The sequence below is a fragment of the Triturus cristatus genome, chromosome 3_2 (genome assembly GCF_964204655.1).
Source record: "Triturus cristatus chromosome 3_2, aTriCri1.1, whole genome shotgun sequence".
In the NCBI taxonomy this organism is placed as follows: Eukaryota; Metazoa; Chordata; class Amphibia; order Caudata; family Salamandridae; genus Triturus; species Triturus cristatus.
In genome coordinates this window covers 841865221-841892459 of record NC_140584.1, presented here as the reverse complement: position 1 = coordinate 841892459, position 27239 = coordinate 841865221, and the positions used below count along the sequence as shown (strand labels likewise).

General features: G+C 48.8%; 1 protein-coding gene across 2 annotated transcripts in view; it reads right to left on the bottom strand.

The window, feature by feature from the left end:
• VMA12 (vacuolar ATPase assembly factor VMA12) overlaps positions 1 to 27239 on the bottom strand; it is a 109770-nt gene that overhangs the window by 73511 nt on the left and 9020 nt on the right. For both annotated transcript variants that reach the window (XM_085649100.1, XM_085649099.1), the window contains exons 2-3: positions 524 to 597; positions 303 to 392 (exon numbers count right to left, since the gene is read on the bottom strand). In XM_085649100.1, the coding sequence (XP_085505226.1) occupies positions 303 to 392; positions 524 to 597 (164 nt within the window). The remainder of the gene's footprint in view (positions 1 to 302; positions 393 to 523; positions 598 to 27239) is intronic.

The window sequence follows — 27239 nt, the reverse complement described above, 5'->3', positions numbered from 1 at the left end:
TGACCGCTTAGAGAAGAATGAACAAGTTTAGCTACATTCATTTCTGTATTTCCTCAAATAAGCTGGGTTCCAGAGCAAAAGTGGTTTCATTCAACAGAAGGGTGGAAATATTGTAATCCAGGAACAAAAATGACAGTGAATGGGTACAAGGTAAATCAAAATTTCCCCTTTTTAATCACGAAATAAATGAGCTTTCTGCCAATGAAAATGCATTTGTGACACATTCTTAGCTCTTTTTCAGGGTGAATTCAAGGAAACGTTTTGTGTACATATTTCTATGCATTGCATATGCATTGTAGTACCTGGTTGTTGATATTCCTCGTCATCCTCTTGTATTCTTCATTTGCTAGATTTTCCTTGATCTTTTCTAGACGGGCTACAAGCTCTGGATTCTGCAAAAAATATAATTAAATGGCCAAAAAATAAATAATATTTTCAAGTTAAGACCCTAGTACGATAATGTCTGAAACACTGAACTGAAATAATTACATCCAGTACACTACACAATAGGCTGGCTACCTACCCTCTGGGGTTTCTCCACCTCTGGGAGATGGATCAGACTATCCTCTAGTAGCTCATGAAGGTACACAGGAGAGCCTGGGGGAAAAAAGAGACAAAAAGGTGGCCTTGAGAAATAAGGCTGCATAATGCCCCATCGTTTGAAAATAAGAACCAATACACCTAAACATTCTGGCTCTCATACAGAGAAAACATTTTTCAGGCTTCACAAACAGAATAGGCAGTTTTTGGATACAACTTCATAAAATTGTATGCCAACATTTTTAGAACTAATTCTACTTTTCAGGATGCCTAAATTCAACACAGGGACAAACTTTTGGGAGCAAATGATTTTCTTGATGAAAACAAATGTAAGTGAGTTGTTCAGTAAATGTCTGATGCGGTTTGATCAATGTTTTTTTAATAATAATAATAATAGAAGAAAATGCAAGATACAGCAGCATATGAATTTTTATGTGTACCAATCTAGACACAAGAGGAGAAGATATCAAATGGGTTTAAAATACACACACAATAAATTTGACCTTCCAGGTCAATGTTTTTGGTGGCAAGAAGATCCTGACTAGAAGGTTCACCGCTGGAAATGACAAGCCACGGTTTATTTTTAGGTCGAGGGACCGTCCGGTCTGCCGAAGGCAGAACCGGAAGTCCGGAGATCTTATGATTCTTAGAGTGGCTATTTAGCCCGCCTCTCTTTTTGCCTCTCCTCCATTGGCTGGCTTCCTAAACGGAGGCCAGCCATTGGAGGAGAGAGCCGTCCCTCCAAATAGGCTCCGTCTTTTTCAGATTCGGGGGCGTGTTCCGTGCTCTTCTTTCCACTTTTTAGCCACGCCCTTTTTAGGCGTGTTTTTCTCTCCTCCAGCCAATGGTAAGAGGAGAGAAAAAGAAACACGCCCCCGAATCCGAAACCGCCACTGCGTTTCTCCGAGGCATTTCTGCTTCGCCTCGGAGAAAGGCGGTGGTGTGCCTGTTTTCCAGCTGTACGTGTCCCACATAAGTGTGCCTCGAAAGCACTTACAAAACGTTTAGAAGGCTTTGCTCTGGCCTGCACTAGTGGGTAAATAGTGACAAGCCTTAAGTAAACTGAGCAAGCGCTAGATGCGTGCGATGCACTGTGAACTTAGTGTCCTCTCCGGTGTGATTGCTCACTCCTGTCCTGCACTGCGAGGCGGCTCCGGCGCGGATCATTAGACAGAGCTGTGGTCACCTCGTCCCCGGGGCGCTGGCCACGGAGGGCATGATCGAGAGCCTGGGGATTTACTTTCAGAATGGCTATGGAACTCGTGGAGACGAGCTGGATTGCTTCCGGCAGAGCCCCCCAGCCTGTCTGTACGCGCAGACACAGCCCATCTGCGGGGGAGTGCCTCTGGGGGCAGCCTGCGTCAGAGGGGGCAGGAACGCTATAGGCTGGCACTTGGCTCGCGGCCTCCCACTCCACAGCCTCAGGCTATGCCTCTGACCCTGGCACGCAGTGTTCGCACGGCACTGTGTACCCCTAGATGCGGATTGCCAAGGCCCAGCAGCCCCAGCAAAGAAGATGCGAAGCTCCGTACACAGATGAGCACTGCCCGGCCGCCACTCACCTCACTATCACACAGTCGCCTCTCACCTATCTGTCACACAGCCGCCACTCACCTCACTGTCACACAGTCACCACTCACCTCACTGTCACACAGTCGCCACTCACCTCACTGTCACACAGTCGCCACTCACCTCACTGTCACACAGTCGCCACTCACCTCACTGTCACACAGTCGCCACTCACCTCACTGTCACACAGTCGCCACTCACCTCACTGTCACACAGTCGCCACTCACCTCACTGTCACACAGTCGCCACTCACCTCACTGTCACACAGTCGCCACTCACCTCACTGTCACACAGTCGCCACTCACCTCACTGTCACAGTCGCCACTCACCTCACTGTCACACAGTCGCCACTCACCTCACTGTCACACAGTCGCCACTCACCTCACTGTCACACAGTCGCCACTCACCTCACTGTCACACAGTCGCCACTCACCTCACTGTCACACAGTCGCCACTCACCTCACTGTCACACAGTCGCCACTCACCTCACTGTCACACAGTCGCCACTCACCTCACTGTCACACAGTCGCCACTCACCTCACTGTCACACAGTCGCCACTCACCTCACTGTCACACAGTCGCCACTCACCTCACTGTCACACAGTCGCCACTCACCTCACTGTCACACAGTCGCCACTCACCTATCTGACACACAGCCGCCACTCACTTAACTGACACATGGCTAACATTCACCCCACTACTCCCGGCGGAGCATTCACCTCACAGCCACGCAATCATCAATCACCTCACTGACACACAGTCCTTATTCTCCTTACTGCCATGTAGCCACCGGTTACCGTACACCTCCACTCACCACACCGAGGGTGTGACTTAACGGCTAGAGCGGCCGACTTTGACCCTGGGAAAGCAGGTTCGAGTCTGGTGGAGGCTCAAGCATCCTGTGATTCTGGGCAAATCACGTAATCTCAACTTGCCTGAAAAACATGAATGTGTACGTCTGTAATGCGCTCCGATGTCGAGTTAGTGCTATATAAAACAGAAACAACAAAAATCTGTCCTACAACTATCTAAGCTCACCCCTTCGGAGCCACCACTGGCATCCCTGTCATGGACCCCTCACTCCCATCACCGCCCTAGTCTTTACTCATCTTACCACCACAGAGTCTTCACTCACCTTACCTGCACACGTCCATTACTCATTTCACTGGCACGCCGTCGCAGACCCCACTCGCCCCACTTTGTATTGCAGTCACCACGCACCTCACTTACACACAGCCACCCCACCTCACCGCCATGCAGTCAAAACTCACATCGTTGCCTAACAGCTACTACTCACCACAAACCATCACTCACCTCACCGCCACGCAGCTTTCTAATGTGGTTAAAGAGGGACGCTCAGAGCACAAGTACGCGATTGTTAGATTTTCCTATTGACAACTGCACATTTTAAAATATGAAAGATTGGAATTATATTTAAAAATAAAATAAAATATGTCCCAATACAACCAATTAAACAGTAAGACACCTCACGAAAATGAATCAAGTTGATTGTAATATTCTACTGTTAAAGGAAACAAACATTCGCTACACATCTACTAGTTCCACATTTACGGATGTGACAGGGACAGTAAATATACTGGCTTAATTCCTTCTACAAAAGGCATGCTGCGTACAATAATAATGCATTAACTTGTTTTTCGCGCTGCTGAGGGGGCGCCGCCAGCCCTCCGGCTGCCTGTGTGAGCGGAGCCGCCATGGAGCACAGGAGACTGCGAGGCGAGCAGGGGGACTGCTAAGACAAAGGGAACCAAAGACCGAGAGGTAAGGGGCCGCCGTAGCTTGCCCAATGTTCCCCTGCTCGAGCCATTAAATCAGCGTGGGGTCCGTTCCATCCCCTCGCAGAGCATCCCTCAAGCTCCCTGAAGGGGCAAGCAGCGCTAGAAGGTCAGGAGGTGACCGCGGCTTTCCTTGGGCACGCTGGCGCACAGCAGGACTGCCCTTGCCCGCTGCCTCCCCGGACTTGCACTCTTCTGGCGTCTTTACTTTGTTTCCATCCGGTGCTGGAGTTGCCGGGGGGCTGTAGTTAATATCCGCTTGTAGCCCTGCGCTGAACTCTCGTGGCAGCATCGTGTGTGCGCACGCGCCCACCGTGTGTGTCTGCGTAGCGTAACCTACGCATTGTCAACTCCAGGATAGGGAGTAAGTGTATTGTCATGTGTGTAGCAGCACACAGTCACTAGACATGTGTACCGCAATAATCTGCCCTGGGGTGTGTGTGTATGCGCGTGTAGTAGAGGCGGACGAGGCAACCAGTTAACAGGGAGAGTCGCACCAGAGCTCAGCCAAGGCTCTGGCGTGGAGTTGAATCAAGAAAATGTTTGACACATAAATTGTGAAATAAACTTCATGCAAACATATAACATATGTTCAGAATTCCAAAATGAATATTTGCTTAACATGGGTGCCTGTGTGTGTGTGGGTCTTTTTGTAGGTGGCTCTAAGCGTGGTGGCTCGGTCTGTGTGGGTAACTGTGTGTGTGTAGGTGGCTCTGTGGGTGCCTCTATTTGGGTGTGGGTTGCTCTGTGTGGGTGGCTCTGTGTGTGTGGGTGGCTTTGTGTGTGTGGCTCTGTGTGTGGGTGCAAATGCAATAGGCCTCGCATTTGAGAGTGATTAAGCTATTGACATTGTAAATAACAATGCCGTTTCTTTAAATGTTTTAAAAACAAACAAAAATAATGTCATGAGCAATGCCAATAGCTCTAACTTTAACAATGCCGAGACCATTGCATTGTAAATGCTTGTTTACAGATGCAATTAAAACCACTCCTTTTCACCCAAAATTAGTAACTACCCATGTGGCACATTTAATGTATGCCACCAACCTAATTCAGTTGGATTCTACCTCGACTGTTTGCAAACAGAGTACTGTGCTGGGGAATTATTGTAGATAGAAAAAAAATTATTCTTAATGTCGACAAAACTAAAATATTTTCTCTGCAAAGCAGGATAAACTCCTGTGGTGTTTAATTAATTAAACACACGAATAGGTCCAGCCCTATAAATATCTGCGACTAAATTTTAATTCTAAATCGAAATAATCAGCACAGTTTTCCTTTTGAGAAGCTCCCTATTGGGCACAGTCAATGCCCTGAGAAGATCTGATGCTATGTAGAGAAGTTATTCCCTGTAACCGCTCTTAAGAGCAGCTCATGGCAAAGTATTGTATTGTGAGGTTCAAATGGGCCTATGAACAAAAGCGTCCATTTTGGACTACAAGTTTAAACTGGACATCTTTTTAGGCTGTGTCTTTTCACATGCTTTTCACATATATGATAACTTACTTGGAAAGTATTCTGCTTGCAGCACATTTCTTCATAAGCATTGATCATGACACTTGTACACTCTGTCCAAGGCTATGGAACACGGAGCACGTTGCCCCTGCCTTAGTTGTCCGGTTGGAGACAGCTCTGACTCAGAAAGACAAAACAATCACATCAGCAATGCACCACTGACCGTGCGATCGGAACAAGGTTTTGATTATTTAAACCACCTCTAAGTCAGTTCCTCAGAGGAGCATTAATACGGATTATCCTGCAACGCTCGCTTGTGACTGAGATGCAGCCCTGCTGACTCCAATCTCTATCCTGCATAGGATGGGACCCTGTTCAATACCAAACTTGCTTCCTGATACATCTTACACAGGTATGAGGAGATGGGTTGTCCTAAGGATCAGGCAGAGGGTACTCCCACTATGCTCTTGATAGTGTAGGTAGTACAAGTATGATATATTCTCATATAATGAAATAATCACTGTAACGTCATAATGGCTGAACTGTTTATCTTTTTCACCATTCTTGTAATGCTGGTAACCATGCTTGGTGTCCTTCTGCTAATAATTGCAGCTCATATTTTTTGACCCAAGAATACAATTGCTTCAATAAATGTTTTGAAAAGCCAAGTCGTATTTTTCTTCTGTCTCCCTTTGGGCATGCCTAAGCAATGACGAAAGGGTGGGTCCGTGTATGCAATTTCCTTGGGGAATTAGAGTGGTCATGTTCTGAGGTTGCAGATACCATCTAGTAACCTTGAAAGGTTAGGGGTCCAGATGGCGCTCTATGAGCTAGCTAGGAATTGGGCCAAAACAACCCCGATATGAGTGAACTCAGTCACTATATTCTGACGTTTAGACGTTTATGTTGTCCATGTACACAGCCCTACTTGCGGTGTAGAAACCATACAACATGGCACTATCAACGTTCTAGGTCAGGTACGTATTCAATAGGTCTCCAGAGTAGATTTTACGTGTGCCCAAAGCTGCTAGTCACCTTATACAGAGACATCCGTGGTGATTAATACTCATCAGCTAAATAGGGAGCACTAATTTTGGCTTTAGATTGTTCACTGTTCAAGCTCGTACCTTTAAAAAGGATCACCCCACTATAGTTGTTTCTTTCATTAAATATGGCGCAAGTACCAGTGGTTATTCAACTCAATTGCAGATATGCTTTAACACAAATGTTACATTACATCTACGTCTCTCATCTTAGACCCAGTCATAACTAATGAGGTATATTCCACTGACAGGAAATGCTTTTAGGCTCCACTCACCCTCCTGCCAGGGGCTATAACCACATGGACAACAGAAAGCACTTTCTGGTTTTGTTTCCTGTCGGTGGATATGACGGGGGACGCTGTGGTAATTGTGGGGCACTTACCTTGTTGCTGGGTGTCCTTGAGTTACCTCCATTGCTGGACTCTGGGCTGGTGCGTTTGGGCTGTCGTGGGAGCAACTGGAGTCGGGATGCTTGGCCTCCTGGATTTCGTAAGTGACACTGGTAGCATGAGTTGATGGGCTTGTCAGACCTCTGTTGTCTTTTGGCTTCTTCTTTTCCTTGTCCGTTGTACCTCTTTGCAGGTTCCTGGTGGTATTGTCACTGCTCCTGGAAGTCTGTTATGCCGCCCGCTCTAGGGTTGCAGTATGGGTTTCTTGGCTCCCACTGTTTTCGGTGTAGGAGTGATTGCTGGTGGTTCCCCTTCCACTCCGCTGTGGTGGGAGTGGTGAAATTTCGGATCCGGCTGGTCCTACTTCCGATCGATTCTGGACAGTATTGGCTCCCACTGCTCTATATTGCAGCGAGACCCGTATTCAGGCTGGGAAACAGTCCAGGAGAGGCGCGGCGATAACAGCTTCACTTGGAGCTGCGTGTGCCGCCATCCTCTGTTGGACCTGCCTATGGGTAGGGGGCAGGGGTGGGACTAAGATATCGCCGGCAGGTGCTGAGTCACATGTGTGCCGGTGGATCGGGTCAGTCAGCCTCGCCGGATGCCGGCGGTTTAGAGGACAGCTACTCCAATAGGCTGTACAGCTGGAGCTCCTCCCTTTGAGTTTCGGCCTATGGCGGCCGGGAATTTCCATTATTTCAGCGTGTTGTGACCACGTCCCCCTTTATTCCTTTCGCTCCTCTGGGTCAGCTGACGGCTGGCTGTCACTATGCTTGCTGGAACTGGTGTAGGCTGCTTCTACACTTTCATTTGCATAAAAAGGGGGAAAACTTCATTCTGTTGTTACTCCTGTTACCGTTTGTCATTATGGGGAAACATCACCAGAAGCGCATGCATATTTCTCCTGTCTCTTCTCAGCCTTCTCCAAGGGACAGTGTGGATTCCGCCAAACCTGTGAATCAGGCCAGGTTGGATGATGACGTTCGCTTGAAAAGGCTGATTTTGGAGACCTTGTCTGATTTGAAGTCCTCCCAAAAATCTGTTGGTGTACGTTCTGGTGGAAGTCGTGACCTCTACTCCAATATTTCCAGCTCTGAGCCTTCCAATGGTTCCTCCTGGAGTGCAGTGGACCTCAAAAGGAAAATATATTTCCAAGGAGTTGTTGGCGGACATTCTGTCCCATGTCAGTGAGAAGATGGGTTTCCCTGATGAGGAGGTTGCCAGCACATCTGGGGATACGGTGTTGCCACAGTTCTTGAAGCAGGCAACTAAGACTCTACCCATTCATCCTTTTGTTAAGGACGTCCTCTTATAAGAGTGGAAGGATCTGGATCACATTAGGATGCCTCGCTTTATGTCAAAACTCTACCCCTTGCAGCACATGGAGGATACCATTCCTGAACCTGTTCATAGGATTTGATTGTGGCCAGTTTGGTGGGACGTCCGACTGTGGCTGATGATAATATACTCAGGGATGGGGTGGATCAGAAGATGGACTCTTCTTTGAAGAAGGCCTATGCTGGGTCCCATCTCGCCATCCGGTCTGGGATGCATGAGGCTTATGTTGCTCAGTATTTGTTGTTCGAAATTAAGACATTAATTGCCACCATGCAAGAAGGTGGCAGTTGTCCTGACTTGCTAGAAACCATGGAACGTCAGGCTGAGTTCCTCTCGGATATTGCCTTTGACTGTGCGTGCTTCAGCCATGTCATATGGTGCATCCATTGCTGCTAGGCAGAACTTATTGCTGAAGGGGTGGAACACTGATGCGGCTCAACGCTCCATGGCTTTGCATTTACTGTTTACTGGTCCTCGGCTTTTTTGTAAAGTACTTGAGGAGAACCTGCACAAGGAGTTCAAATAACTGAAGCATTCCTTGTCCTTCCGGCATCAGCCTCATCGTAAGGAGTGGTTATATACCAATGCTAAATCTTTACGTCAGCCTTCTCGTCTACAGAAGACTACGTTCCAGAACCAGAAGAGCGCTGGGAAAGTGTTCCAATGGAGGTTTCAGAGGAAACCCTCTCCTGATGCAGGGCCTGGTAATCAATGTTCCTGACTACGCAGACTCCCGGTTCGTTCAATCTGGAGTGCTGTCAGAAGTTGGTGGGTGGTTGCTCTTTTTCCTGGCGGCTTGGCTGCTCTCAACATCTGACCAGTGTGTTCTGGATATCCTGGAACGGGGTTACCTGATCAAGTTCATATTCCCTCCACCTGCATTGGGCAGGGTGCGGGAATCCAGTCCCCAAGGATGCATCTTGTCGTCTGGCTCTGCTGGACGGAGTTCAGTCTCTGTTTCTGAAGAAGGCGATTATGCTTGTTACCCGGTTAGAGTGGGTCAGGGACTTATTCTGTCATTTCTCTCGTTCCGAAGGTCACGGGGGGGCTTTCGAATTGTGATAAAATCTCTGGCCTTTGAACTGGTTTGTCGAGAAGATTCCGTTCAAGATGGAGACCCTGCAACATGTGATTCTATTGATTCAGGCTGGATGGGTGATGTCTACCCTGGATCTTCAGGATGTGCCACTTCATGTGCTGGTGTCGCAGGAGTGTCAGCGGTTTCTGAGGTTTTACCTGAAGGGTCAGCATTGGCAGTTCTGTGTCCTACCATTTGGCCTGCGATTCTCTTCCAGGGTCTTCACCAAAGGGGTGGCTCCTCTTGTGTCCCATCTTCACCTCCTGGGAGTGTCCGTGTTTCCTTACCTGGACGATTGGCTTCTGCAGGCACCTTCTGCCTTGGTGTTGTCTCAGCATTTGATTTTGACCATTCATACGCTAGAAAACCATGGGTTTCTCCTGAACTTTCCCAAGTGCCATCTTCATCCTGCCACCAGGAGATCCTTCACAGGAGCGGACTTCGATTCTGTTTGGGGCAAGGTGTTCCTGCCTCCTTCCACTATTCTGCGTCTGCAGTCTCTGTGGATGAAACTATTGTCTCGGTCTTCGGCTCCTCTACTTCAGTGGCTGGAAGTACAGGCTCACATGGCTGCAACAGTGTTCACGGTTCCATGGGTCAGATTACATCTTCGGCGGTTGCTGTGGCATCTTCACCACTTAGTGCCTTTCCCTGTTCAGGACTTCGCCGTGCCTGTTCCGGTGTATCCAGAGGTTGTGGCCGCTCTGCAGTGGTGGATGGATTCTGCGAATCTCTCCAGGGGCATGTGGCTGCATCATCCTCTGCCGGAGGTGTTGACGAAGGATGCAAGTGCGTCAGGTTGGGGTGCTACCCTGGGTCAGTGGACTGTGCAGGCTCTTTGGCAGGGCTCGGAGTCCCGCCGGTCCTCCAACTGGAAGCAACTGTCTGCTGTGGAGTGGGCCCTGCGGTTCTTTCAGGGTCGTCTACTAAAGTTGCAATGTTCCGGTGCGGTCCGACAACACCGTGGCTTACATCAATCATCAGGGCAGTACTTGCAGTTCTTCCTTGAATCTGGTGGCCTGTGCAATTGCGAGGTGGGCGGAACTTCATCTTCTGGCCATTTCTGATCAGCACATCCGCGGCTTGGACAATGTGGTGGCGGATGCACTGAGTCGCAGGCTTCCATCGTCTCTGACTTTGTGTCTCTCTCATAGGATATTCCGGTTAATCTGCAGGAAGTTCTGGACTTCCATGATGGATTTATTCCCATCCAGGACCAATGCTCTCCTTCCCCTCTTTTGTTCTCGGACTCCGGAACTGGGAGCCTGGGGTGGTGGAGACCTGGTCTCTCCAGTGGCCCCCTTGGTTACTGTATGCCTTTCCTCCTTTTCCTCTCTTTCCTGCGTTTCTACTGAAGGTTCAGAGAGAGGGGGCGCAGGTTGAGGCTGGCTTACCTGACTGGCCCCGGAGGTCCTGGTTCCCGTTGTTACCGAGTCTGGCAGTGGTTCCTCCTTGGAGTTTACCTCGCTGCCCGTCTCCCCTGAGATCTGCCACTCCTTCCCTCTCACCTTGGCAAGTCAGGAGGTTGAATGGCTGTCTCTAGGGGACCGGGATTTACCGGACCACATTACTGTGATGCAGGCATCCCATAGGAGGTCCACTTTATCTTCTTACTCTAAGCATTGGGCTTCGTTCACCTCCTGGTGTTCTGATCTTAGTCTCTCTTCTACCGCTTGCCCAGTCGCTGATATTTTGCAGGTTTTTTTTGGGACGGGTTTCAGAAACATTATGCTGTGTCTACCCTGAAGGGCCAGTGCGCTGCTATTCGGGCTTTACAGGATATGGTTTCCCTGCCTTCTTCGGATTGGTTGTTGGTGTCTCGTTTGTTCCGGAGTTTCTCCCTCTCCTGCTGTTTGTTCTTCTTTACCTCCATGGGATCTTTCTCTGGGACTGCATGCTCTGCAGTCCTCTCCTTTTGAGCCTTTGGGGACTGTTGATCTCAAGTTTCTGTCCTTTAAGGTGGCTTTTCTGGTGGCCATTACCTCAGCGACTGGATGAACTCACTGCTTTGCGTTGTTCTCCTGCTTTCTTGCGGTTTATGGATGACGCTGTGGTCTTCTGTTTGGATCCTGGTTTTCTGCTTAATTTACGTTCTAGGTTTGATTCTTCTCAGGAATTGATCATTACTTCTTTCTACCCTTCTCCTCCTGATCAGTTGTTGCACACTTTTGATGTTCAGCATGCTTTGACCGTGCATGTGGACCGGTCGGCAGTTTTTCGCTCTTCTGACTCCCTGTTTGTGACGTTTGGTCAGGGGAAGGCTGCGTCCCGGCTTACGGTGGGTCATTGGATCAAGTCAGTTATTTCTTTGGCTTATCAGGGCTCTGGCTTGGCTTGCCTTGTCCTTCTGGGGTTCAGGCCCGGTCTACGAGGGGTGTCTCAGCTTCCTGGGCTGCCTTTCATAGATTGCCCCTGGATGAGATCTGTCATGCTGGGACGTGGGCTTCTGACTACTTTTGTGAAGCATTACCGTTTGAATTGTGCTCTGAATGACCGTGTGAATTTTGGTTGTGGTGTTTTGCATGCTATGGGGCCTGTTGCTCCCACTTGATTCTGTTTTGTTATTAAACATTCACTTTGGTGCGTTTCACAATTGTGTGTGGTCAGTTTTGTTTATCATGGTGTGCCAAAGGCCTTCATGTTTTTGTTGCTTTGGTATGCCTCATTAGTTATGACTGGGTCGAAGACGAGGGACGTAGAGGTAATGCACTGACTACTTACCGGTAATCCACCCTCTTAGTCCTACTCATCCTCGACCTAGTCCTACTTCCCACCCTCCCTGATTCAGGAAAGTTTGTGCTTGGTATGTCAGGAAGTGCTTTCTGTTGGCTATAGCCCCTGGCAGGAGGGTGGGTGGAGCCTAAAAGTGTTTCCTGTGCTGTTTCCTGTCAGTGGAATACACCTCATTAGTTATGACTGGGTCGAGGACGAGTAGGACTAATTGTAATGAGGATTACCGGTAAGTAAGCAGAGCAATACCAAGGGTTTCCTCTTACGGGGGGAGATTTTACCTTCATGGGAGAGGCCCACAAAGCGTACAAAACAGAAGCATTCTATTCATGGGTCACTTTTCCTGCAGCAGATGCGAACCCAGAAACATTTCATACGTACACAGCAGCTGCTACATCATGCCAATAAAGAGCCCTATTAAGATTTAGAAATACCAGTAACATTTCAGGAATATACAAAGTGGTTCCAAGGCGCCCTACCACATCCGCTAAACAATGGAAGACTGGGACCCCTCAGCAATGAGGGAGCAACATGGCCAGTCCTAGCCAGTCATACACCATATCAAACATTAACACCAATCACTGCTGTGGAGCTTTGTACTCTTTGCACAGGGCTAGTTAGGCTGTACAGACGTTTAAAACAGTTTGTTAAGCGAACAATAACAGCAACTCCAGCGAGGGCTGTACAAGCTGCGCAGCCACACTTAGCAGAGCACAAACGTTGCGATGACTAGAATCCAAGCACCTCATCCGGTTGAGATCTAAATCTCCCTTTGGACTCAATAATGATTAACACCTTTTTCAGCACCTATATCAAGATTGGTATGCCTTTGATATGGGTAATTTAAGTACTAGAATTAAGATTGTGATGCCATGCTGTTTATTGCTGCACTAATTAGATGATGCCTGAAATAACATCAGCATAGTATACCTGAAACATACACCTTACCATTAGGGACAGATGAGCTGAATGTAATAAATTGATATTAGCCAACAAGATGTTAATGACTATGCTATACTAATGATTGTTATGATTCTCTATCCATATCATAGTGTACCACACTACTACAAAACGTCTCTTGACAGAATTCAGTGCACTATATGCATGATGAGCACACTTATTGAGATTAGATACAATATGCTGTATAACATTGTGAGAAAGTGCCCTCTTTCTTGCATGGTATGCCCCCACTTTTTGCTGAATTGCTGATGTTCTTTGACTAATTGTGTCCTGGGCTCCTGCTAATCAGGTACCCAGGGCCGGTGTTCCTCCCTAAAACTGCATTGAAGCCTAAACCCAATTGGCATCTCGAGCCACATGTCAGCCCCTGGTAAATGGCACCACAGGTACCCAGGGCACTGTGACCAGAGAAGGCCTCTGAGGGCTGCAGCACTTATTGTGCCACCCTTAGAGGCCCTGTACCCTGACACTCGCACACTGCCTTTGCAGGCTGCGTGTCTTGGTGCAGAACAAAGTGAAGAGTCGACATAGCACACATCCCTGTGTGCCATGCCCACAAACCACTGCCCTGGCATACATCAGTCACCCCTCTAGCTGGGTGCCCTATGCCAATGGTGAGGGTACAGGTGCATGAGCCCTGAACCCCAACAGTGCCCAAGTCCATTCCTGGGCACTGTAAGTGCAGTGCTGCCATTAAGAGTATATGGTGCTGGCAGTTTGTCATTACGAACTCCACAACACCATAATGGCTACACTGAAGACTGGGAAGTTTGGTATCAAACTTCTCAGCACATTAAACCCACACTGATGCCAGTGTGAAAGTTAATGTAAAATCCACAACAGGGGGATTCTTAGTGATGCCCCCTGAAACTCAACCAATTTCTAGTGACCTGACTTGAGTGGCTTCTTAGGCTGCCACCAACAGACATGTTTCTGAACCCCTGAGTCAAGAGCCTGCTGCTCTCGGGGGCCTGAAACAATGAACATCCTGGGACGAGGTGCCAAGCCTCCTACCCCAGGATGGGCAGGGTTCACGAAAGGGAAGCTTCAAAGGCCATGCCGCCTTTGTGAGCCTACCCAGACCATTTGCTGCTTTCAGCAACTGGTCCCCACTGGTTCTACCCCCAACTTTGGGCGGAAGAGTCAGCAGGGAAAACAAGTGAGGGAAAGAGGTGCCCACCTCTGCCAACTCCACCCCTCAGACGGGGGAGGCGAGGTGAAGCACAACTCCGAGTCCCCGCTATCTTGAGGATGGGGGGACCCAACCAAACAGGGACAGGCTCCTGCCCCCCTCCCACGGGAGGGTGGCACAATAGGGGGTGTACCCACTGCAGGAAAGGGACCCATTGGTCCCTGCCCTTACCTACCTGTAAAGCCCCTGAACCTGGTATTTAGGTGGCACCCTGAACTTTGCTTTCTCAGATCCAGCAACGACAAGAAGAAAAGAAGAAGATGGACCGAACAGCCGTGCAGCCGGCTAACAAGAGGAAGACGCCCACTAACTTGGCCCCAGCCCTACAGGCCTGTCTCCCCTCGAACCTGCTCCTGCGAAATCCCGGTGTCCCCTGCAGGCAGCAACCTCGAAAACCCCGGAGGACCTGCCTGCCTTCACTTCCAAAGCAGATAAACACCACGAGGAGGTCACCTCTGCGATCCAGACCAGAGATCCGGCACCGCCTGACCTGCCTCAAGCCGACGCCTGCAGCCTAAATCCAGAAGGCCCCCCCTAACCGCAACCAGGAGCTGGTAAGAAGATCCGACCCCAAAACCCACCCCTGCACCCGAGACCCCACGGCCTTGTGTGCCCAAACCAACGTTGCCTAACCAACCCTTAACTTCTCAACTTACCTCTCCAAGAGGTGGTCGCACCCAGAAGTCCTTAGTCTCCCTGCCTGCAGTGCTTATGCAAACCGGAGGTTCTCCATAGAAAACAACAACAGGGCGCCCAACATCGAAACAGCACTCTGTACCCGGCCGCCCCAGTGCCGCTGAGGGTGCACCTTTTGTGCTACTTTGTTTCCCCATTTGCCCTGACCGAAACGTTGGAGCTTTGCTCCCACAACCCAGTGGCCTTCTTGCAGCAGCCGCCAACCGGAGGCCCCCTACTCCCCCACTGGATAACATTGGGCCTCAACACTCTGCACCCTGCCGCCCTAGTGCCGCTGAGGGTGCAACAACAGTGCATCACTGACCCTGGGGGACCCCCCGAGTCTAACCCCAGAACCGTAACTCCCACAGTCGATTACTTACACGTGAACCGATAACCTGTTTTTCCTCCTTAGGATAACATTGACAATTTTCTTCCACAAAGTTTCTAAGTGTGGAGTTTCAAAATCTAAAAATATTCTTTAAAAATCGCACAACTAACCAAAACTTATTACCTTAACTGTTTACAGGAAATATCCCAGTGCTGAATCCAGGTATCCAACACTAAGAAAAGTAATGTAAAAAAGTTACTTACCTGTAATTTATTGAAAAAGCCTAGTCATTCCAATGTACTGTATTTGCTAAGTGTTGCAACCTGCTGCATCCCCTGTAAATCAAAGTACAAGTTCTATTGCATTTTCAAAATGTTCTATATTCAGCAACTTATTACTGAAAAGTATTTTATGCTTACCTGTGCCAGGCTTGCTTGGTTCTAAAAATAAATAGTATATTTATGTTATACAAAAACAATTGGCCTAGAGTTCAGTTCTTGAATGTGTGAATTGATTTGCTGACTGAGTGTGTACATCAAATGCTTAACACACGGTCCTTACTGCTCAACCACTTACCACAAAGAGAGAGTAAGGTTCTATCTAACTTTAACCTCTGCCTACCTCTGGGGTCACTTGGTCTCCATACACACTATACCTCATTTTGGTGTAGTATATAGAGCCAGTTTCTTACATTGGTGGATCAGCGGTGGGATACACAACTTGCATTTGTTGGACTACTTGGTTACCACCTGATCACACGACAGAGCTCTTAAATTGGCTTTAGAATTCTGATTTTTACAAATTGGCATTTTTACCAAACTACTAAAAGTCTTGTTAGGGCCTTACTGAAGTCCCTTTAGAATTTTAGAAAATAAAAAGTCACTGTAGTCAAGGGTAGAGAGGTTAGAACTTTTTTGTTAGAAAGTCTCAAAAACAGAACCCAGCTATTAGTGAAGATAACCATAATGACCTACAGGACATGGTTGAGGAGCTTGATCTCACCCCTTACCTTTCACTTGTCTTTTCAGGAAGTAAGTTCCTTATGTAAAATTAAAAACATAGCAATGGGCCCACATCCAACCAAACAAAGGCTACAGTAGCTATTAGCGGAGTATGCAAAGGCCCACCCTTCTGAAAATGGTGATGACCAACCAGAAGAGGAAGGAGGTAAGGAGGATGGCGATAGGTACCCACCTCCATCACTTCCTAGGAAGGAAGGGACCCTGTACCCTTACTTCCAAGAGGGAACCTCTGGGGACCTAGGGGCCACACAGGTGGTCCAGGTTCTGGTGAGGACATTGAGGGCAGCCTTAATGAGGAGGACAGCCTTTTAAGAAGGCTGGCCAAAAGACTGGATCTAGAGTCCAGACTCCTGGCTCTAGAGAAAAAAAAAAGAAAGGAGATGGGTTTAGCACACCTCAATTGTGGCAGCAATCAAAATAATAAAGATAAAGAGCAATCTTAGGATCCTAAAATCCCCAAAGGGACTGTCCCTAAATTTGAGAAGGGTGATGACATCACTAAATGTTTCACAGACTTTGAGAGGGCTTGTGACATGAGAAAGGTGAAGAAACCTCTCTGGGGGGGCACTCCTGTGGAACTGTTCTCTGGTAACTGCAGAGACAGACTACTGACCCTTTCTGGGCCAGATGCTCTGTCTTACGACCTCATGAAGAGAACTATGATTGAGGGAATTGGACTCACAACTGAGGAGTACAGAATTGGATTCAGAGGGGCTCACAAAACCCAAACCCAGTCATGGATTGATTTTGTAGACTACTCAGTAAAGACACTAGATGGTTGGTTAACTGGACACAATGTGCATGACTTTACCATTTGTTTATGAAGGAACATATTTTAAGTAATTGCACAAATGAAAAGTTACATCATCATTTGTTAGACCTAGGTCTAATTTCTCCCCTAGAATTGAGAAAGAAGGCAGACCACTGGGTCAAGACTAGAGTGACCAAGACGACCACTGGGGGTGACCAAAAGAAAGGGGTTACAAAACCTCCTCAGGGGAAAGGTGGTGAGAATCCCCAAGATAAAAAGTCTGAGTCTTCTAAAGGGCCCCAAAAACCTGCACAGGGGGTGGGTACCAAATCACTCCCTATACTCCACAACCATATAGGGGAAAGAACTTTGAACCTGCAAAGGCCTGGTGTAACAACTGTACAAAGTTGGGACACTTAACTGGAGACAAGGCTTGATCTAGCAAGAAGGCCCCTAGTCCTACAGCTACAGCCACTCCTGGTGTAGCAAGTCTCCAGATGGGATCAACAGTGTGCCCAGAGCAAATCAGGTTATACACTGAAGCAGTTCTAGTTTCAGAGGGGGGGAAGTTGAGTTTACCACTGTAGCAGTGTGGCCACCCAACTTAAGGAAATACTTACAATACCCTTGGATCAATGGAACTAGGATAGAGGCTCTGAGGGATACAGGTGCCAGTGTCACTATGGTGAGAGACACACTAGTTTCCCCCGAGCAATATTTGATTGGGCATACTTACCCAGTCACCGATGCTGACAGTGTTACCACTAACCATGCAATGGCTATGGTGACATTAGACGGGGGGTAGTGGTCTCTCCAAAGCTACCAGCTGCATGTCTGCTTGGCAATGACCTGGAAACCTCACCCTGGGCTGAGGTTGAACTAAAAACCCAAGCAGCAATGCTGGATATCCCTGAATTGGTGTGTGTAAAAACAAGAGCACAGAGCAAAAGGCAAGGTGAAAAAGTGTTGGAGCCTGAAAGTATGGTCCACCCTACCAAGAGAAAGGGTAAGACGTCTGGGGAATCAGCTTCTGTTCAGCAAAAGGATCAGGACCCCTCTGCTCAGGGAGAGGACATGGACACTCCAGAGGGAACTAAGCCTATGGAGCTTGACCCTTACCAGGGTAACTCTTGGGCCCAGCGGGGGCCCTCTAGGGAAGAGCTGTGCCAGGGGCAGCAAGACTGTCCCAGACTTGAAAGCCTGAGGCAGCAAGCGGTTTCAGAAGCAAAGGGAGTTGTCAGTGGTACCCACAGAGTTTATTGGGAAGAGGGATTACTGTACACTGGAGCTACCAGGAGAGTGGTATTGCCATAGAGGTACAGGGAGTTCCTCCTAACATCCCCTAGCTGGACATCTGGGCCAAGCCAAGACTTAGGAAAGGCTAGTCAGCCACTTTTACTGGCCCCAGATGCACCAAAAGGTGAAAGAGTTTGTCAGCTCCAGTGTTACCTGTCAAGCCAGTGGCAAGACAGGTGGCCCCCCAGATACCACAGCCTGTGGTGGGGGTTCCCTTTGAAAGAGTAGGTGTCGACATAGTGGGTCCACTTGAACCTCCCACAGCATCAGAGAACAAATTCATTCTAGTGGTAGTGGATCATGCCACTAGGTACCCTGAAGCAATTACACATAGGACTACTACAGCTCCTGCAGTAGTCATGGCCCGCTTTAGTGTCTTCACCAGGCTAGGGTTTCCTAAGGAGGTGGTTTCAGACAGAGGTTCCAACTTCATGTCTGCTTACCTCAAACATGTGGTAAGAGTGTGGAGTGCAGTACACGTTTACTACACCTTATCACCCACAAACAAATGGCCTTGTTGAGAGATTCAACAAGACACTGAAAGGCATGATTATGGGGCTTCCTGAGAAGCTCAAGAGGAGATGGGATATCCTCTTACCATGCCTGCCTTTCGCTTACAGAAAAGTGCCACAGAAGGGAGTAGGGTTTTCCCTCTTTGAACTTCTGTTTGGCCATCCTGTGAGGGGACCACTCTGTCTTCTAAAAGAGGGTTGGGAGAAGCTTCTCCGAGAACCCAAACAAGATTTTGTGGACTATGTGCTTGGCCTAAGGTCCCGAATGGCTGAGTACATGGAAAAGGCATTCAAAAATCTTGAAGCCAGCCATGAGCTTCGGAAGCACTGGTATGACCAAAAAGCTGCACTCGTTGAATTTCAACCTGGGCAGAAGGTATGGGTTTTGGCACCAGTGGCACTCCAGGACAGATGGAGTGGCCCTTACCCTATTCTACAAAAAAAAAAAAAAAAAAAAAAAGAGTGAGGTCACCTACTTGGTTGACCTGGATACAAGCTGGACACCCAAAAGGGTTATCCATGTGAACCGCCTAAAGCTCTACAATGACAGGGCTGACATCACCATGCTGATGGTGACTGGTGAGGAACAGGAAGCAGAGAGAGAACCTCTCCCTGACCTCCTCTCCTACAGCCCAAAAGATGGGTCAGTAGATGGAGTTCTCTTTTCAGACACCCTCTCTGCCCAACAGCAGACTGACTGCAAGCAAGTCTTTCAACAGTATGCTAAGCTCTTTTCCTTGTCCGCTGGTCTGACAAACTGGTGTACCCATGATGTGGACACTGGTGACAGTGCACCTGTCAAAAACAAAATCTATCGACAGTCAGGCCAAGTCAAGGAAAGCATCAGAGCTGAAGTCAGCAAGATGCTGGAGTTAGGGGTTATTGAACCCTCAGAGCCCTTGGGCCAGTCCAGTGGTTCTAGTCCCCAAACCTCATCCACAGGGTGGAAAGATAGAAATGAGGTTCTGTGTGAACTATAGAGGGCTCAACTCTGTCACCAAGACAGATGCTCACCCTATCCCAGGAGCAGATGAGTGGATAGACAAATTGGGAGCAGCCAAATGTCTAAGTACCTTTCACTTAACTGCAGGGTACTAGCAGATTGGCATGGCCCCAAGAGCAAAAGACAAAACAGTATTCTCCACACCTGATGGGCACAATCAGTTCACTGTAATGCCCTTTGGTTTAAAGAATGCCCCTGCCACCTTCCAGAGGTTGGTGAATCAAGTCCTTGCTGGGTTGGAGCCCTTTAGTGCAGCTCATCTTGATATTGCGGTCTTTAGTTCCACCTGGCAGGATCACCTGATCCACCTTGGGAAGGTTTTAAAAGCCCTGCAAACTACAGGACTAACTATCAAGGCATCCAAATGCCAGATAGGGCAGGGAACTGTGGTGTACTTGGGCCACCTTGTTGGTGGAGGCAAGGTACAGCCCTTACAGCCCAAGATCCAGGCCTGGGCAGCTCCAACCACCCAGACCCAAGTCAGGGCATGCCTTGGCTTGACTGGGTACTACAGGAGGTTTGTGAAAGGACATGGGTCCATTGTAACTAGCCTCACAGAACTCACCTCCAAGAAAATGCCCAAAAAGGTTAACTGGACAGTTAGTGGCCAAAAAGGCTTTTGACACCCTGAAAGAAGCAATGTGCTCAGCACCAAGTCTGAAGGCTCCAGATTATGCCAAGCAGTTCATAGTGCAGACTGATGCCTCTGAGCTAGGGATAGGAGCGGTCCTAACCCAGACCAATGATGAAGGCCAAGACCAACCTGTTGCTTTTATAAGCAGAAGGCTTCTCCCCAGGGAGCAGCGTTGGAGTGCCACTGAGAGGGAGTCCTTTGCTGGGGTTTGGTCCCTAAAGAAGTTGAGACCATACTTGTTTGGTACTCACTTCCTAGTTCAAACTGATCACAGACCTCTCAGGTGGCTAATGGAAATGAAAGGAGAAAATCCTTAACTGTTGAGGTGGTCCATCTCCCTACAGGGAATGGACTTTGAAGTGGAACACAGACCTGGGAATGCCAATGCAGATGGACTTTCCACGTTCTTCCACTTAGACAATGAAGTCTCTCGAGGGAAAGGTTAGTCTCATCATCTTTCGTTTGGAGGGGGGTTGTGTAAGAAAGTGCCCTTTTTCTTGCATGGTATGCCCCCACTTTTGCTGAAGCTCGACTGGTTGTGCCAGGGGCTCATGCTAATCAGGTACCCAGTGTAGGAAGGTGGAATCTGACTGCATAGTTACCCCCACTTTTTAGGTCTCGCCTGGCGTAAAACTGCGCAGACATGCACAGTCTCGCTGGCGAGATTTAATGATTTAGAGGAGAATCTCTAGTGAGCTTTAAGCCCCGCCCCTCTTTTCCATTGGCTGGCGTCACCGTTTATGCTAAACAGTGGCCAGCCATTGGAAAAGAGCGTCTAGTGATGTACAGTTTTCTCTTTTAGAGCCGTCCCAGTTGGACTGGCTCGGTTGCTTTACGTGTGTGGTAAAAGGTTTTCTTATCTTTACGGGGCCATGCATTTCAAACATATGGCCCCATAAAGACAAGAAAGCCTTGCGAAGGAGGAAAGTAAAAGCAGACCGTGCCTTAGCTCAGCCAGGCGTGGCGAGACTCCACCCCCTCTGCCATGCCATTCCCGCACACGCGTTCGCGGCTCATGACGTGCTCTCCGAGGGATCCTTGGTGTTGGATGCCATTACAGGTATGGGTCCAAGTCAAGGGGGGGGGGGGGGGGGGGGGGGGGGGGGGGGAGATTTCATGTATTTTCTGGCTACCGTGCTGTACGGCGGTTTCAAATCTGGTTCGCACTCAGACCAGGAGATGTCGGTGCGCAGAGGGTTACATCTGCCTTCAACCCCTGGGAGGCTGCGCAGTGTAATGCGTGCACGCCACCTCCCCCTCTTGCCTTCTTGCTCTATTGCAGGAATTGAATGGCCGGTCCCGGAGCTTCTCCATGCTTTCCAGGACCTGGGTGGTGGGCCTGGGGGCTGTTGGCGGAGACTAGATTCGCAGAAGCGCCCCGGTGGCCAAAGGGATGGGCACGTGATCACGAAACGTGAGAGGCCCGCTGCGAGAGGTCGTCTGAATCAGACCCACCCGCCGACACCCGAGGGAAGAATGAACAGGTAATGCGCTGGCTCTGAGGAGGGGTGGTAGAGCTGGGGGTGATGTGGCGACATCCGTGTACTCTGTGCACCATAATGTCCCCAGTTCCTACGTCCGGAATCTCCTCTGTGTGATAGAACGCGGCCTAGGCCTGTCGAAGCCTCGGGCTCGAGTCAGAGCACAGCCGGAGCTCTTGGAATGGGGCGGCCAGGTACAGAGTGCCTCTGGCGGGGAAGGAGGAGACGTAAGCTTTACAGGCCTTGTGTTTCCGAGGGAGCAGGGGGGGGGGGGGGTTGGGGATGAGAGAGAAGGCAGGCTGCCCCTAGATTTCCCCAACAGTGGTGTTGTCGTCCCTGATAAATTTTCCCAGCTGTGAAACTGTTCGAGACTGATCATTGACTTTATTGGGGAGAGTGCTGCCTGTATGTTTTATGGGAGGAATGGGAAACTATATTTGCTACCCCTCTAGATCATTGGAAAGAAACTACGATGCCGTAACGATCGAGGTTTGTAGAGGTCGACTTAAAACAGAAGTCAGTGCGGGTTTGATGAGTTGGGGGGTGTAAGGTTACAGCCTCACATGACCAGTTTAGATAAGTGAAAAAAAAACAATGTTCTTGTAATGCATGTTCCTTCTGAAAACGAGATTATCCCTGAAGAATTGTGAATAGGTCTGTGTTTGGTGCCTACGGTTACTACGGGGCCAGTCTTCCAAAGGCTGATCAGTAAGGTACTAGCATAGATTAATAGTTCAAGCTATTTGCTGTGCCAAAAGTTAGGACTGCCACTTTCGGTCAGAGAGTCTTTTCTGTTGCTTCTGTCAGAGAACGGAACTAGATAGATTTAATTCTGTGTTCACAATCCTCACTTATCCAATTCAAATGACAACTCAACACTTGTTTGATTAATTCTGTATTCAGTTCATTTTAACTCATTGGTACCCGTCAGCCTAGTCACAATGAAGTGTTATTGTTTAATGCGCCTTGAAGCTTTGGTGTATGGTGTGCTTTAAAAATAGTTCATAACAATACCTAAAAAAGTCTATATATTAAGCACAAAATCACTACTGGTGAAGGGCTTGCAGAAGTGTGGAAAACCTTTTAGAAGCAAAAACTGCATTTAGTTATGTACATAACTTTAGGTGCATAATCACCCTTGGTGCAAAGTCAGGAGAGTATGGTATCAGATCTAGGTGCAACAGGAAAGCACGTTCCACCCCTACCAGAAAACAAGCATTAAAAATGCAATATGTCTCGCCTTTTATTAAGTTAAAGCCATTTGCTTTGCTACACAATACCATTAGCAAAGCAAATGGCTTTAACTTAATCAAAGGCGAGGCCTATTGCATTTTCAATGCTTGTTTCCTGGCGTTTTGCTTGTTTTTGACTAGTTTGACTGGGATCCTGCTAATTAGGACCCCAGTTTATCTGCTTTCTCCCTAAATTGGTTGTGCATGTACTTTAGGTACACTCCAGATTGGATTCTGGGGTACCCATATAAGTCCCTAGTATATGGTATACATGTACCCAGGGCATAGGTACCCCAGAGGCCTCCCATGGGCTGCAGCATGTATTGTGCCACCCCTGAGATACCATTCAAAATGACATCACAGGTCTGCTATAGCAGCCTGTGTACGGTGGTGCATGCACCCCTTACTTAGATATAGGTTCACTATATCTACTGTACATCACTGCACATATAAACCTATCAGTCACCCCTATGGCAGGCCTAATCAATCCTGAAGGCAGAGTGCCTGGTTTTATGTGAGAGGGTACACCTGCATGAGCAGAGCCCCTCTGCAGCCTTCGGAACCTATTTTACGGGGTTGTGATGCAGCCAATCATATATACTTTAGTGCATTATAACCTTGTGGTAAATGCTAACTTTAAAACAGCTGCACAGAAACATGTGTTTGGTGTCAAACACCTTGGAATCATACCTCCCCACCAGTAACTGAAGGGGAGGTATGATTCCACCCTCCTAGAAGGGCAAATGTGACATACCGGGCTACCCGGTACCAGCTTTCTCGACTTGGGCATCACAAAATGGATGCTGCCAGCCACAGACACGAGTCTGACCTCCTGCTGCTGAACCAAGCTCGAACAGGGGAAGGCTTGACAATAGGTTTCCTGTCACAGGGAGGTGTGATCACCTCCCAGACAGGATTTAGTGTATTGGGGCTGGGTGGGTGCTTTGATGTCTGCACTGGGGGCACATTTGGCGTCCCCGTGCATAGTCCAGCTTAAACCGGTTGCAGGAGCCATTTGCTCCTGCTCTGGCGCAAAACTGGACAAAGGACATGGGTGTAGCCACCCCTCTGTCCTGACCCTCCAATAGGTGGGTCCCCAGAGTTTGTCCCTCCCCTTCCTTGGGTATAAAGTTGGAACCCCTGACTACAGGACATTAGATTTTACCTGGACTAAACTCTGCTACAGAAACCAAGTACTTCGACGACCTGCACGACGCTGCATGACTGAAGAATCTCTCTTGGAGTAAAGGAGTTACTCCCTTGTAAGGCAGGCACCTAAAACGCATCTGACCGGTTTGCATCTCCCATGCTCCTGAGGACTCCGAAGATTTCTGCAACACAGGAGGTGGGTTACCAAGGTCTCTGAGTTTGATCTGTGCTCTCAGCAATTCTGAGGCCTGTATCCCTCGTGGGGACCGTGCAACCTGAACCCCTGTGCACCGTGCTCTTTTGCAGCAGCATATGCTTTTTGGCAATCCCTGAGGCTGTGCTTGGGCTACTTGTAGTCCCAACCCCAAGCAGTAATTCCACCAAAGATTTCCAGCCTACACTCCACGAGTGTTCTGTGGGCTGGTATTTTGTGATTCAGCTCGAGGTCCCTTCGTGATCCCTGGTCCGTTAGCCTGTGGGTCCCTGTGAAGGTAACTGACTTTCCGTGGGGTTTCCTGGTTGCTCCAGACGTGCCCCGACTCTCCATAGCTTGGAGAGTCCCCAGGACCTTGCTGGTCCTCACCGAAGCATCTTTCCTCTGCCCGCGTAGGTTGCAGTTGCCAGGGCTTGTTGGTGTTCAATCTAGACACTGAACCCCCCTCCCCTCACCAGCACTCGACATCCTTCGTGGGACAGCTCACCTCTGGACTTTGGTCATCGTTGACGTCTCCTGGTCCCCGCGGCTGCAGAGTTAAGGCTCACCTCTTCTCACCTGAAACACCAGACATCGGTGGGCATTCGTCTATCGTGTCCCTGGTCACTGTGAAGTGACCCAGGCTCTGTCCCCTCTGCTTTCAGGTTCTTCTCACCTAGGATCCAGGTTTGGATTCCACCGGACACTTTACATCTTCCCGGCAGCAGCACTTTTTCGCATCACGCCATTGAAAACGACGAAGGTTTCCGACATCACTTGACCCCTATGCACCCGGCTCCTCTGGGATAGGTAACACGGGTATCTCGGTACTCTCAAGGGTGCTGGCCTTAGAATCTTCTATATTTAACTGGGTTTGCTTAAAGTCCTCTCCAAAGTGTCCTTAATCTTTAAAATTCCAACCGCAACTTTCCCATAGAGTTGTCCTGAGCTCGCGCCTGTGTTCACACACTGCACCTGTCCTCTGTGGGTCCCCTGTGTCACTCCCTTGGGTGGTTCCTTGGGGTCCCAGCGATTCTACGTGCTCTAGGCACTGTGTCTAGTCAAGTTGTGGTTGTTATACCACTTTTAGTATATGGTTTGGTCTTCCCCTGGAGCCCACTGTGTATTGTGCTATTTACTTTCGTTCTAGTGATTTAATATTTGTGCTTTGTTCTCTAATCTCAAAGAGGTTAGTAGAGAGTGTTTAGTAATAAATACATATATTCCTAGTGTGGTTCTCCTTTCAATGGTGAGGGTACAGGTGCATGAGCCCTGTACCCCTACAGTGCCCAAGTCCATTCCTGGGCACTATAAGTGCAGTGCTGCCATTAAGAGTATATGGTGCTGGGAATTTGTCATTAAGAACGCCACAACACCAAAATGGCTACACTGAAGACTGGGAAGTTTGAATCAAAAACTTCTCAGCACATTAAACCCACACTGATGCCAGTGTGGAATTTTATGTAAAATGCACAACAGAGGGCATCTCAGAGATGCCCCCTGAAACTCGACCAACTTCTAGTGACCTGACTGAGTGGCTGCTTAGACTGCCACCAACAGACATGATTCTGGACCCCTGGGTCGAGAGCCTGCTGCTCTTGGGGACCTAAAACAATGCACATCCTGAGACGAGGTTCCATAGAATAGAAAAACATTTATAGAGCGCATGGCTACCCGGAAGCATCCCAACGCTGGAAACTGACACGGGGGAAGGAGCTGCGGTGGCTTAACGAAACAGCAGGGTCTTGAGCTGCCTTCGAAAGTCATAAGATCAAGGATTTTGCGGAGATGGAGGCAGGGAGTTCCACAGTTTGGAGGCATTATAGGATAAAAGCCTCCCGCCACTCCTAGATTTCTTGATTCTAGGGATCTCGGCCAGATACAGATCGTTAGAGCGAAGGTTCCGGTTGGTTTTATATGGCTTAATCATGGTACGAATTACAGTAGGACCAAGTCCAAGTCTTGCCCTGTGCACTATGCACAAGGCTTTAAATCTGACTCGCTCCTGAACCGGCAGCCAGTGTAGGGAACGGAGGGCTGGTTTGGCTGAGAGTCGGTTGGGGATTCCCATCAAGAGTCTTGCTGCACTATTTTGTACTGTTTGGAGCTTTGTGATGGTGGCAACGGGGGCACCCAGATATAGAGCATTCCCATAGTCGAGTCTCAAGAGTATTAGTGATTGCACCAATACTTTCCTGGACTCAAAGGGAAGGAGGGGTAGTACCTTTCGGGCCATTCTAAGAAGGCCAAAGCACAAAGCAGCTGTTTTCCTGGCTTGGGCCATAAGGCTCAGACCCTGGTCCAGCCATATGCCGAGGCTCTTAATTTCTTCCTTCGGCACTGGGGGTGGGCCCATACTAGGGAGGCCACATCTGGCTGGGGTTAAAACTGAGAGTATTGCCCAGGATCATGATCTCGGATTTCCCTCCATTAAGCTTAAGCTGGGAGGCGTCCATCCAGGCTGCGATTTCATTTAAGCAGGAGTAGAGGGCATGTGTGGGTGGTTCTGTTTGGTTGACCCCAACCACCAATTGTGTGTCATCGGCGTATGTGATGATCCAGATTCCATGGGGGGGCGATTATGGCAGCTAGGGGGGACATATAAACATTAAAAAGGGTAGGGCTGAAAGATGAGCCCTGAGGCACACCACTCGGCAAACTGATGGGAGCAGATACAGTGTTTTCCTCAAATACCTGAAAGGTTCTCCCCTTCAGAAAGGAGGAGAGCCAGCGCAGCGCCGTGCCATCCACTCCTATGTGCCTGAGTCGCCGGATCAGAATTGAGTGATTTACCGTGTCGAATACGGCGCTCAGGTCTAGGAGTAGGATGGCTGCTGAGCCTCCTGAGTCGAGGATTTTCCTGCTCTCCT